The 14,390-nt window shown below is 35.8% G+C and overlaps 1 protein-coding gene across 3 annotated transcripts in view; it reads left to right on the forward strand.

Annotated features, from left to right (window-relative positions):
* TBC1D15 (TBC1 domain family member 15) overlaps positions 1–14,390 on the forward strand; it is a 76,420-nt gene that overhangs the window by 19,822 nt on the left and 42,208 nt on the right. For all 3 annotated transcript variants that reach the window (XM_043565044.1, XM_043565045.1, XM_043565046.1), the window contains exons 2-4: positions 6,709–6,807; positions 7,625–7,699; positions 12,984–13,122. In XM_043565044.1, the coding sequence (XP_043420979.1) occupies positions 6,709–6,807; positions 7,625–7,699; positions 12,984–13,122 (313 nt within the window). The remainder of the gene's footprint in view (positions 1–6,708; positions 6,808–7,624; positions 7,700–12,983; positions 13,123–14,390) is intronic.

Here is a 14,390-nt window from a genome sequence, read left to right on the forward strand (position 1 = left end):
ATGAAATTCCTGATATCATAATTATTCCCTGTAGCAAAATAATTTTTCATACCAAACAAGCTGAGAGATAGCTTTTCAAATACTAATTATTACCATTGACGAAGATAGGATGCAGAATATCCTATGGCAGAAAGATACTCATCAGGAATCAATTCACTTATAGGGTCTAATGAAGAAGAAATACCATTTTAACACTTTGTATAAGATCACAATTTTAATTGGACTTCTCTTTTTGTGTTTTGAGCTATTGTAGATAGTTGATACCTGTAGAGTTGTGTTTTATTAATAAGCTCATGTACCGAGAAACGAGTGATGAACAAACATATTCTGTAAATTTAAAAAAAGTGAAATCATTCCCTCAAAAGTGGAGTGGAGGACTTTAGGAGTAAAATGTATGATTCGGGACGCCTGGGTGGCTCAGTCGGTTGAGCATCCAGCTTTGGCTTAGGTCGTGATCTCGCGGTTCACCAGTTCCAGTCCCGTGTCAGACTCTGTGCTGACAGCTCAGAGCCTGGAGCCTGCCTGGGATTCTTTGTCTCCCCCTCTCTCTGTATCTTCCCCGCTCACGCTTTGTCTCTGTCTCTCTCTGTCTCTCTCAAAAAATAAATGTTAAAATAAATGCATGTTACAAAAGGGCCTACAAATTTCTTTTGTGTACTATTTAGTAGGAGTTCGGATGGGAGAGAAACCAAGAGTTTTTGTTAAAAGGCCCAATTGTTAGTTAACTGCTGCATTGCTTTATAAATTAAAGACATTTAAAAATTGTTTGTAGGCCTAAGCAGCATTATTTTCTACATCTAAGCAATTTCAGAAACTGCTTTTCTGTAGGGAAACCATGTGGAATTTTTCTGGTAGTTTCTTGAGGCAGTAACAATTGAGATTTAATGGATGAAGATGTTAGGAAATCTGAAATCCACTCCTTCCTTTGATGTGCATGTGGTCTTGAGTAGTCACTGAATAGCTTTCTGTCTCAGTTTATTCTTCTGTAAAATGGAGATGGAAATAAGGTCTGTTTCTGACACATTCAGTTTATGAGGATCAAAAGAGATCAGACTGCTTTGAAAACAAAGTCAATAGTTGAGGTTCCTGGGTGGCTCAGTCAGTTAAGTGTCCAACTTCAGCTCAGGTCCTGATGTCATGGTTTGTCATGCTCTGTACTGATAGCTCGGAGCCTGGAGCCTGCTTTGGATTCTGTGTGTGTCTCTCTCTCTGTTTCTCTCCCACTTGCGTGCTCTTTCTCTCTCTCAAAAATAAACACTAAAAATTTTTTTTTTCAAAAAAAAGAAATAATTAAAACTGTCATCATTAAGGGGCACCTGGGTGGATCAGTTGGTTAAGCGACCAACTCCAGCTCAGGTCATGATCTCCCAGTTCGTGGGTTCGAGCCCCACATCGGGCTCTGTGTGGACAGCTCAGAGCCTGGAACCTGCTTCCGATTCCATGTCTCCTGCTTTCTCTGCCCCTCCCCTGCTTGTATTCTGCCCCCCTCTCTCTCTCTCAAAAATAAACATTAAAAAAAATTTAAAACTATCATTAACTTTAATATTTGAAGTAAATTACATATTTGATGCAACTAGAACTTTTTTTTGTCCCTTTAAGTCTTACAAGACTTAATAAAGGTTAGGAGCTCAGTAAGGTAAGTTTATTAATTTCATTCTGTTTCTGGCAGAATTAGTAATTTGTATCGGTTAACATCACAGCCTTCAAATTAGCCGAATATGACTGCTTTCTAAAGACAGTACAAGTCTTGGTTTGGGATTGTGAATATTTGGACATCTAGTTTGTCCCTCAAAAAGTACTAAAGAGTTAAGGAACACAGAACATGGAATGAGTGCAGCTTGGACTTTTTCATAAGGTACCTAGTACTATCATGCTTTTTAGGTATTTTCCCAGCTAAATTACTTAGGAAATTCAGCTTTTTCTTAAATGAAAAAGAGAACAGACAACACTTGGCCAACATATGTATGGGAAAGAAAGAGTTGCTTAATGTGCTTCGGTTAGGTATTTTATTTGACTCTTTAGGATTCACTTACTTTATTAAGGTTCCAGAATCTGTTAAGTGTTAATGGTATCACAGAATCTTAGATTATGTTGTTAATGATACCAAGCTTTTCTGGGTAAATAAGTGTCACTTTTTCTACTATGAGAACTATGAGGCTCTTGATTATTCTATTAGCTGAGTCTTAGGTGAAAATATGCTAACATGTAGTTTCGGGGTATGTCTCTGATCTATTTGTCACAAAAACTTGAAATTTTAAGGGATTTTTTTTTCCCCTCTTAACCTTTTCCTACTTCCATATTGTGGCCTCAGATACATTATCCAGTTTAACCTCTTGTTTTAAAAATTGATAAGCTGAAGTCTGGAAAGGTTATAGTTTATACTTCTGGAATTTCCTTTTTCCACTTTACTCGTTAAAATTATTTTTTTATTACTGAAGCAATGTATAACTATATTTTAACGTCAAGATATTCAAGTCAGTTAGAGGCATTAACATAGACAGTTACAGTTCTCTTTCAGCCTTTCCACATCCCATTCTTTTTTCTTTCTTTTTTTTTTTTTTAAATTTTTTTTCAACGTTTATTTATTTTTGGGACAGAGAGAGACAGAGCATGAACGGGGGAGGGGCAGAGAGAGAGGGAGACACAGAATCGGAAACAGGCTCCAGGCTCTGAGCCATCAGCCCAGAGCCTGACGCGGGGCTCGAACTCACAGACCGCGAAGTCGGACGCTTAACCGACTGCGCCACCCAGGCGCCCCAGCCCCATTCTTTTTTCAAGTAACTTCTGTTCACAGCTTTAAGTGTGTCTTTCCAGAACTTGTTCTGTGTATTACAGAGATTTAGAGAAACTTAAAAAAAAAAAAAATGTAGATGTCATATACTATATGTAATTGGCTGTTTTCTGTGTCTTTCTGTTCATTTAATGTACCATATTCTTTCTTTATAATACTATAAATACTATATAATACTATAAATAGTATTCTCTGTAGAATGAATATCCCAGGATATATTTGATCATTTCCCTCTGTGGGATATTTAAATTCATAACTTCCCTTCTTTCCTCCTTCCCTCACCTCCCCTGATGGTGTAAATAATACTGTGAATAGTGTTAAACATATCTTTATGCATATGTGTGAATAAATCTGTGTACTTTGAAAGTTTTTACTTTTATACAAATAATACAGAATGTCTCCCACCATTTCCCAACTCATACTGTCCCCAGTCTTTGCCTTCTGCTTAATGCTGGTCTGGTGCTTAACAACTATTACATTGAATGCTACCTTGGGTTTTTGAGATCAGAATTTCTCTTTAATCTTGATTACTAAATTAAAAGGACTCTTTTCCTAATGTACAAATTCATATCACAAGTGACTAACAACACAGGACAGGCAGTAAAAGTAATGTGGTGCTTTATAATGTAGTGGTTAAGAGCACAGTTCTGGTGTCAGACTGCCAGGATTTTAATCTCCACACTACTCCTTAACTACCCCTTAGTATTTGTGTCATCAACCTTAGACAAGTTATTTAACCTCTCTTTCAGTTTTCTCATTAACACAAATGGGCTTCTCATTCTAATGATGTAGTAGGATACAGTTATAGAGTCTGTGGTCTAGAGTTGTAGGGATTAAGCTATGATATGCGGAGTTCCCGGTGCATAAGTGTTCCATAAATGCTAACTAAAAACAACAGAATACATACCCATTTACATTTTTAAAAGTTTATTTTTGAGAGAGAGAGAGAGAGAGCGAGCGCGCGTGAGCACACAGCGGAGGGGCAGAGAGGGAGGGGGAATAGAGGATCCCAAGTGGGCTCTGCACTGACAGCAGTAAGCCCCACGTGGGGCTCGCACTCATTAATTGTGAGATCATGACCTGAGTACAACTTGGATGCTCAACTGACTGAGCCACCCAGTTGCCCCATACCCATTTACATTTGTAATTAGGGTGTGATGGTGATAGGTTGTGATGGTGTTTGTCTTGCATTGTTGGTCCACATGCTATTCTGAATAGTGATGTGGTTATATTAATAAAAGTTCTACATAAATATAAAATATCCATAGTACCCAAAGCAGTCTATAGATTTAATGTAATCCCTATCAAAATACCAACAGCATTTTTCATAGAACTAGAATAAATAATCCTAAAATTTGTATGGAATCACAAAAGATCCCGAATAGCCAAAGCATTCTTGAAAGAGAATAAAACTTAAGGTATCACAATCCCAGATATCAAGATGTACTGCAAAACTGTTGTAATCAAAACAGTATGGTACTGGCACAAAAAGAGACACACAGATCAGTGGAACAGAACAGAAAGCCTGGAAATAAATCTATGATTATATGTTCAGTTAATCTTCATCAGAGGAAGCAAAGTTATGTGATGGGAAAAAGTTTATTCAACAAGTGGCACTATGAAAACTGGACAGCTACATGTAAAAGAATGAAACTGAGCTACTTTCTTTTACCATGGATTAAAGGCCTAAATATGAGACCTGAAACCATAAAAACCCTAGAAGAAAGCATAGGCAGTGATTTCTTTGAATTTGCACCAACATCTTTCTAGATATGTCTTCTAAAGTAAGGGAAACAAAAGCAAAAATAAACTATTGGGATCACATCAAAATATAAAGCTTCTGCACAGCAAAAGAAACCATCAACAAAACAAGAAACCCACTGAATGGGAGAACATATTTGGAAATGATATATCTGATAAGGGGTTAGTATCCAAAATATATAAAGAATTTATGCGGGGCGCCTGGGTGGAGCAGTCGGTTAAGCGTCCGACTTCAGCCAGGTCACGATCTCGCGGTCTGTGAGTTCGAGCCCTGCGTCGGGCTCTGTGCTGATGGCTCAGAGCCTGGAGCCTGTTTCTGATTCTGTGTCTCCCTCTCTCTCTGCCCCTCCCCCGTTCATGCTCTGTCTCTCTCTGTCCCAAAAATAAATAAACGTTGAAAAAAAAAAATTAAAAAAAAAAAGAATTTATGCACCCAACACCAAAAAAACCCAAATAATCCAATTAAATGGGCAGAAGACATGAACAGACATTCTCTAAAGAAGACATCCAGGTGGCCAACCGACACATGAAAAGATGCTCAACATCACTTATCAGGGAAATGCAAATCAAAATAACAATGAGATGCCACCTCACACACCTGTCAGAATGGCTAAAATTGAAAACACAAGAAACAAGTGTTGGCGAGGATATGGAGAAAAAGAAATCCTCATGCACTGTTGGTGGGAATGCAAACTAGTGCAGCCACTGTGGAAAACAATGTGGAGTTTCCTCAAAAAATTAAAAATAGAATTACCATATGATCCAGTAATTCCACTACTGGGTATTTACCCAAAGAATATGAAAACACTAATTTGAAAAGATACATATGCACCCCTATGTTTATTGCAGCATTATTTACAATAGCCAGAATACAAAAGCAGCCCAAGTATCCATCGATAGATGAAAGAGTAAAGATGAGGTGTACACACCCCCCCATTCACACAGTGGAATATTACTCAGCCATTAAAAGATGAAGTCTTGCCATTTTCAACAAGGATGGATCTAGAGAGTATAATGCTAAGTGAAATAAGTCAGAGAAAGACAAATACCATATGATTTAATTCATGGGGAATTTAAACAAATGAACAAAGAAAAAGACAAGCCCAAGACTTAAATGTAGAGAACAAACTGGTGGCTATCAGAGGGCAGGTGGGTGGGGGATGGGTGAAATAGGTGAAGGAGATTGAGAGTACACTTAACCATGATGAGTACTGAGTAAAGAATTGTTGAATCACTATATTGTATGCCTGAAGCTAATATAACTATGTTAATTGTACTGGAATTAAAGAAAATGTCTACATAAATGGAAACTGCACTTTGTTCTAAACTTATATATGTCAAAAATACTTAGGTCTAGAAGTGATTATTTTATTTCTCTTTTACTTATTTTCCTAATGAAAAAAAATTTTTAGTGGTTTAAAATGGGTCCCAGGAATGGAATCTTAGTTTATAACATTATGCTTTTAGAAAATAAGGCTTACCTTTGTATGGTTCAGTTTACTTAGGAATTAACTTAAGTCTCCCTTATATTGCCATAGGATGTTGTTCAGGGACCATGTTTTAATCATACTTATGTAACTATAGTGTTTTACGTATTCAGTAAATATTTGTGTGCTTGAACTACTTTAATCATTCCTAGATGGTCCTCATCATCACTCTTTAAAATTCCCATATTATTCCCTGAATTTCTATGCCATTTTGCTATAAAAACACACTGAAATAATCTTACAGTAAAACGTGCTATTCTAGGAATAGTTAGAAAGCAGTGATTCCTTATTGCATTTCATCTGTTCTTATTTGAGTATTTTCAGATCCTTTTTCAGTTTGAACCCAATTATCTTGCTTAATGTTTGTTAATAATATATTTTAAGTGGAATCTGCTTGAGACACATAGCATTTTTGTTTATGGAGAAGATCAAGGTTGTGATTATCACTAAATCAAACTTCCATGCATAACAAAGCAAACTTCCTTCCAGTTTGTCTTAGTTTGAAGTGCTCTTAAACTTGAGTGGTATTTTTCAAATAATACATTTATATATGAAATAATCAGAAATGTGGTTCAGGCATTATAGGAAAATATCTCACTTTTTTAAAACAAATGTTGAAACAGTACTTAATAATGTGTGGTTAATTCTTTTTTTTTTTTGCTGTTCCAGATTATATACGAACAGGAAGGGGTCTATATTCACTCATCTAGTGGAAAGACCAATGACCAAGACAGCTTGATTTCAGGAATATTACGTGTGTTAGAAAAGGTGGGTTTCTAGTAAATGATTTTATTTATGATTGTTTATGGCAGTGGTTCATCGTTAGGGCATTGTTAGTTTGAATTTCATGTGTGAGGTGAAATTATGTAATAATTTAGGGCATAGTTAGTTTGAATTTCATGTGTGAGGTGAAATTATGTAATTGAACAGTGGTTGTAAATTTAATATGAAAATGATGTTAGAAAAAAATAATTAAAAATTTTTAAAAAAGATTTTAAGGGGCGCCTGGGTGGCGCAGTCGGTTAAGCGTCCGACTTCAGCCAGGTCACGATCTCGCGGTCCGTGAGTTCGAGCCCCGCGTCAGGCTCTGGGCTGATGGCTCGGAGCCTGGAGCCTGTTTCCAATTCTGTGTCTCCCTCTCTCTCTGCTCCTCCCCTGTTCATGCTCTGTCTCTCTCTGTCCCAAAAATAAATAAAAAACGTGGAAAAAAAAAAAAAAGATTTTAAGTAATCTCTACACCCAGTGTGGGGCTCAAACTCACTGCCCCAAGATCAGGAGTCCCGTGCTCCACTGACTGAGTCAGCCGGGCACCCCAGAAAAAAAGTAACTTTAGATAGCCAGTAAAATGGCATGGACTATTATAAAACTTATGTAAAAGTTGCAGTAATGTAAATTTTTTATAATCAATAATAATAGTTTAAAAATCTATATAACAATTATCAAATACTTTATGATATTACATACTTAAAATGCTAATATTTAGTGGTTTAAAGTTTTCATTTTGGGTTCAGGGAATTACACATAGGTGACTAAGAGTGTAAGATATTGCTGAATAGTAACCGTAGTCCATAATTTCTTTCTCTAGGATGCTGAAGTAATAGTGGACTGGAGACCATTGGATGATGCTTTAGATTCTTCTAGTATTCTCTACGCTGGAAAGGTATTTAAAAAAGAAAGGGTGTGACTAAAGGAAGGAATGCTATTAAGAATTTTTTTTTAAAGATTATTTATTTATTTTGAGAGAGAGTGTGAGAGCATGAGCAGGGGAGGAGCAGAGAGAGGGAGAGAGAGAATCCCAAGCAGGCCCCACGCTGTCAGTGCAGAGCCCGGTGCAGGGCTTGAACTCACGAACTGTGAGATTGTAACCTGAGCCAAAACCAAGAGTCAGACGCTCAACTGACTGAGCCACCCAGGCACCCAAGGAATGCTATTTTTATCTTTATGTTTTTGTTTTTGCTATTTATTTATTCCAGTATAAGGAATGCCATTAAAACAATTATTTTTTAATGTTTAATTTTGAGAGAGTGGGGGAAACAGAGTGTGAGCATGGGAGGGGCAGAGAGAGAGGGAGACACAGAATCTGAAGCAGGCTCCAGGCTCTGGGCTTGAACTCAAACCATGAGATCATGACCTGAGCTGAAATCGGATGCTTAAGTCAACTAAGCTACCCAGGCACCCCAAGGAATGCCATTTTAAAATAACTTTTTTGAGCTATAATTCATATGCCATAAAATTTATTCTTTTAAAGTGTACAATTCAGTGGTGTTAATATATTTACAGTTGTGTAACCATCACCAATATCTAATTTTAGAACATTTTTATCACTCCTAAAAAAGAAACTACCTTTTAGTAGTACACCCCTCATTCCCACTTAACTCCAGCCTCTTGCAACCACTCATCTACTTTTCATCTCTGAGAATTTGCCTGTTGTGGACATTTCATCTAAATGGAATCATACAGTACGTGGCCTTTTGTGACTTGCTTCTTTGACTTGGTATAATGTTTTCAAGGTTTATCCATGTTATAGCACTTCTCAGTCCATCCATCCTTCTTCTTTCCCTCTTTCTTGCCTGCCTTCCTGCCTTCCTTCCCTGCCTTCTGCTGAACAACATTGCATTTATGGATATACAGTAATCCCCCCTTACCCATGTGGGATATGTTCTAAGACCCCCAGTGGATGCCTGAATACTATCAATGCAGATAGTATTGAACCCTGTACATACTGTGTTTTTCCTATACATACCTATGATAAAGTTTAATTTATAAATTAGTCACAGTAAGAGATTAACACTAATAACTAATAATAAAATATGACAATAATAACAATATACTACAATAAAAGTTGTATGAATGTGGTCTTTCTCAAAATCGTGATTGTACTGTACTTACCTGTCTTGTGATGATGTGAAATGATGAAGTGCCTATGTGATGAAGTGAGGTGAATGATGTAGGCATTGTGAAGTAGTGTTAGGCTACTATTGATTGACCTTCTGACAATATGTCAAAAGGAGGATCATCTGCTTCTGGACCATTGTTGACTGTGTGTAACAGACTGTAGATAACAAACTGTGGAAAAGGAAAACCACAGATACGGGTGCACTGCACCACATTTTGTTTATTCATTAGTTGATGGATTTTTTTTTTTTCCTTTTTTAGGTTAATATAAATAATGCTCATGTGAACGTTCAAAACAAAATTTATGGACATATATTTTTCTCTCAAAAACCTAGGAGTAGAGGGTCACCTGGGTGGCTCAGTCGATTAAGCATCCAATTGTTGATTTCTGCTCGGGTCATGATCTCATGGTTGTGGGATTGAGCCCTGCATTGGGCTCTGCACTGAACATGGAGCCTGCTTGGTATTCTCTCTTTCCCTCTCCCTCTGCCTGAAATCCACTTGCTCTGTCTCTGTCTTTCTCTCTGTCTTAAAATAAATAAATAAACACAGGAGTGTAATTGTTGGGTTATATGATAACTATGCATTTACCACTTGTATCATGCATGTGTTGACTACTCACTGTGGAAGGTAGAGATTTCTATTTTATCTATTTTATCTATTTCTATTTTATCTCTAATTCCCTTGAAACTCAGTCTCATTTCTCCACATTTCTTCTCAGAATATTTAAACACAGATTCAGATTTCATCTTTTAGAGACCTTTCTTCCAGAGTCGTCTTATAGGCTCATTCTGACCTGGTTGCCTTTTTGGTTGGCTGTGCAGCAGTTGTCCTGAGGATTCTTTCCTGATGTTTTTATCCCCATTTCTTATATCCTGTGCTGTCTTCTATTTTGGTTTACTCCTTTGTTTTCATGAAGCTCTAGTACTTCTGAGAAAAAGGGTGCATAAGAACAAAAACATTTATTTTTTTTTTAGACTGTTTTTTAATGGGTTATTTTTAAGAGAGAGAGCGGGAGAGAGGCAGAGAGACAGGGAGACTATCTGAAGCAGGCTCTGTGCTGACAGCAGAGAGCCTGATGCAGGGCTTGACCCCACAAACCGTGAGATCATGACCTGAGCTGAAGTCTGATGCTTAACCAACTGAGCCACCCAGGGGTCCTGCTATCCATACTCTGACTGGCATAGAATTATAGTTTGAAAAGAAATTACCATCTTAGGTTTTTAAGTTTCCTTTATTGTTAAGTCTAATAACATTCTAACTTCTGATCCATTGTATGTTTTTTTCATTTTAGAAGCTTTTATGATTGCCTCTTTGTTTCTAGTGTTTTAGATGTCCTCACAGTGAGCCATTGTGGTCCTTGATATCCATTGTTTTGGGCACTTGATGGGCTCTTTTAATATGGAAACTTGTGTCTTAGTTCTTAGGAAATGTTGTTGAATTATTTCAGTGAGGATTTTTTTCTTCCTCTCCATTTTCTATTTTCTTTCTTTCTGGAACTCTGTAGACCTGGACTGGTCCTCTAGTTTTCTAATCCTTTCTTTCCTATTTTTAATTTCTATTTTAATTCTTTTCCTATTTTTAATATTTTTATAGGAAGTTTCTTCAGTTTTATCTTTCAGTTCTTGGCTTTCTTGCCTTTTTAATTTCTGCTTTATTTTTAATTTCTAGAGCATCTTGTTCTAAGTGCCCCTTTTCCAGTCCTTTTTAAAAATAGCATCCTGTTCTTTGTGAATATATCTTTCCTTATTCCTAAGGCATTTTGTTTTTATCTCTCTACATAATCTACTTTTAATTGACTTTTTTCCCCCTTGTTTCATTGGGACCTTGTCTTTTGTGTAGACACTTGCCTTTGATGTTTGGTAATCTTTGTGGTGTGATGCTTAGATTTAACAGCAGACAAAAAAAAGTGGTTGATTATACTCTGTAGGTATAGGTAGATATAGGTAGGCTTGGTAATTCCTTGGGGAATCTCTACTGTTAAAGCTAGATCCTTTCTCTTGGGCTAATTAATCATTTGTCTGGAATTCCTGCAGATTCCTGCCTGGGAGGGTAAGCCTGGATTCCAGTGTTCTGAGAACTGAGTGGAGGAAGAGAGCTGGGAATCTCACCAATTCATTGTATAGATGGACTTTTAATAAATTCTCGTTTTCAGTGTGTTATCCCATTATTCAGTGTGGTTGGTTTCTCCTAATCCAGAGATAATCTGTTTTACTTTCTTTAATGAATAAACACTTCCAGCCTTCTGAACTTTTGTTAGTCCTCTTTTTAGTTTGACCTTTATCCTAATTTCCAAAAGTACCTGATCTACCAATTCCAAACCTTTGTGCTGGTGGGATTCTGTAGATGCTTCTTAACTTTCCCCATTATTCATTTCATTCATTTAGTTTTCTTTTCTTTCAGTCTGTTTCTATTTCTTAATTTTTCTTGTGCCTTTATAGTATCTTTCTTTTCTTACAAATTTTCCTTTGTCCCTTTTTAAAAAGAATTACACTAGCAATACATGAATACATTCTTGTAAAAATGTTCAAGTAATAGAAACAGACAATAGAAATTGAAGTCCTGCTTGACTAGAATCCTGTCACTCGTCTGTCCCTATTTAGTGTATATCTTTCCAGACTTTTGTCTATATACATTTCATTATCTGTCTAGTTTTCTTTCTGTGTTGCTAATTGCATATGCTGCATGTAGTTACACTGCATTGTTTTGCAACTTCTTTGTTTTATTTACTATTATTTAATAGTAAATAAATATTAACATATGTTTTTTAAACTATGGCCTAGTATTTCCTTGTCTACCCCCTAGTTTGTTTATTCACTCCTTCACTTATGGATATTAGGATATTTTCAGTTTTTCATTTTTATAAACAATGCTGCAGTAAAAATGCTTGCATATGCCTCTTAGTATGCATGTGTTAGTATTTCTCTAGAGTGGAAGATGTAAAGAGAATTATTTTGGTGGCACACATGCATAGTTTGAATCTTAATAAATATGACTATTGCCCTTTTGGAGTCAGTACTAATTAGCATGGTCATCAACAGTGTGAGGTACCATGTCTTTACACTGTCTTTCATATTTTTATTTTTTACTTGAATAGAGCAAAAAATTGAAGTTCATCTTAACTTTTCTTTGACTGTTTCTGAAGTTGGACATCTTCCTGTATGTTTGTTGCTTCATATTTCTTCTTTGACTTGCTTATTCCTACCATTTGCATGGTTTTCAGATTTGTTATGTGCCAATTTCTAAATAACTTGGTGTAGGTGTTTTTGTATTCTAGATGTTTTCTTTGTCTGCATATATTTTGGAAACATTTTCACCCAGGCTTGCTTATGTTTGCTATCTTTTATTGTATAGAAATTAAATTTTTTGGTTTAAATTATTAGTATTGAATTTTAGACTTTTGGTTTTATTCTCTTTTAAAATGTTAAGTTGTATAGAACCATACATGTAGATATATTATTTGTAGCTTTTAACTAATTTTTATTGCGAAATATGCAACCAACGATGGCTTAAATAAAATAGCCACCATTGGCTATTTTCCTCAAATAACTGCAAATCTAGAGGTTTGGAGTGATTCTCCTCTGTTTTCTTTTGTGGTCGTAAGATGGCTGCCATAATCTGAGACATTGTGGCTACAGTCAAAGCAGGAAAAAGGGGAAAGGGGATGAGGCTTTTATTAGGAAAGCAAAAGTATTTCCAGAGGCCTTGCAGTTGACCTCTGCCTTTATTTCATTGGCAACCCTAACTACAAGGGAGTCTGGAAAGGCTTTTCTTTTTTTTCTTGTTTTTGGGGGGGATGGAGTGGATGGCAAGTAAAGATAAGCAAGAGAGGAACAAGGATAGGAAATAGTGGTCAGTTTTCCTACCAGTGATGTCTGCCACAACCTATAGTTTTAGTTTATGCAGAAGCTGAGAAAATATTATTAATTGAAATTAAATTCTAGTTTTAGTTCCTAAATATTTTATGTTACATATGTGTGTGTGTGTGTGTGTATGTGTGTGTGTGTGTATGTGTGTGTGTGTGTGTGTGTGTGTGTATTTTTTTTTAGGATTCCAGTTCAGTTGTAGAATGGACACAGCCCCCAAAGGAAAGAGGTTATCGGGGATCGGAACATCTGAACAGTTATGAAGCAGAGTGGGACATGGTCAATACAGTTCCGTTTAAAAAGAAACCACATACCAATGGAGGTATGAATTAAATCTTTTGAAAGCTTAAACTAATTTGCTACAATATAATATAAATAAAAGTGCAGAGAAAATTCTTTAATGTTCCTCTGTCACAAGGATGATTTCGTGCTTTAATACATATAACTCTTAATATTTTAATTATATTCTGTATTCATCTCTCTTTTTGTTTTGATGGTTGTGACTTTATAAAAAAAAAGGTTTTAAAAATACTTGTTCTGTTTTGTAGTTACTCATGGAAGAAAATAGAAGCACTTTAAAAACTTGCTTTAGATGTCTCTCAAGCACATTTTTCTAGAATAAAAAAATTCATGTTATTTCATCCTAAAGCACCAGGGGGAGATGGAGTATACCACTAAACTGTACTGTTCTAATTTCAGTGCTTACTGAGATCTTCACAGCTCATTATAGTCTTCTATTTATATATGTTCAGTGACTATTCTCCTTTATATATTACATGTATATATTTAAATTTATGCTGCTATGTGATGATTATCTACATGTAGATAACAAAAAAGACCCAAGCTAACAGCCTGGCAGAACACATATACTACCCCAAATAAGATTTAGGTAGCCCATCTGTGAGGTAGCCAGCCTATTTGTGATTCTTTTAAAAGTAGTAAATACATGTACAGAGTTAAAGTGGTTTTTTCATAGTGATTAGTTTGTGTTTTATAGCTTAATTTTATCTCTTAATGATTTTGGTGTGAATTTAGGATTTATCCACATTTGCCAAATTCAGAAAAGCTGGCCAAAATTGGCTGGAATACATACACTACATTTATATAGCCTTGTTATTAAGTGAAATTGATTTTCATCTGTGGCCTGGGGAATCATTCTCATATACAGTAGTTATCCTTTGTACTATATCATTTCTTAGAAACAGTGGTAATGAAGAAGTTAATAGTAATTGGTAAGCCTTTGGTAAATTATAGTCAGCTCAGTGCTGGTGTTTTGCTTTTTTTTTTTTTTTTTTTCTCTTCTTTTTGGTATTCTCTTTCTACTGAAAGGGAAGATTTTTACCAGAACAATACTAAATATTAAGACCATAGGACTTTAGCGTATTTGGCATGTGAAGTGATTTTTAACTGCTTTAGATTAGGTCTTAAGAATTAATTTATGTGAATTGATCTTTTTCTGTTTGTTTTGTTGGTTGTACCTAATAGTATCTAATATTGTTGAATCTTTGAAAATGACAGGCTATGGGAATGAACAAAGGAGTGAGTTTTCATAAATGAAAGAAACATTGCATGTATGTGAAATGCTGATAA

This window comes from Prionailurus bengalensis, chromosome B4 (genome assembly GCF_016509475.1).
Source record: "Prionailurus bengalensis isolate Pbe53 chromosome B4, Fcat_Pben_1.1_paternal_pri, whole genome shotgun sequence".
Lineage (NCBI taxonomy): Eukaryota > Metazoa > Chordata > Mammalia > Carnivora > Felidae > Prionailurus > Prionailurus bengalensis.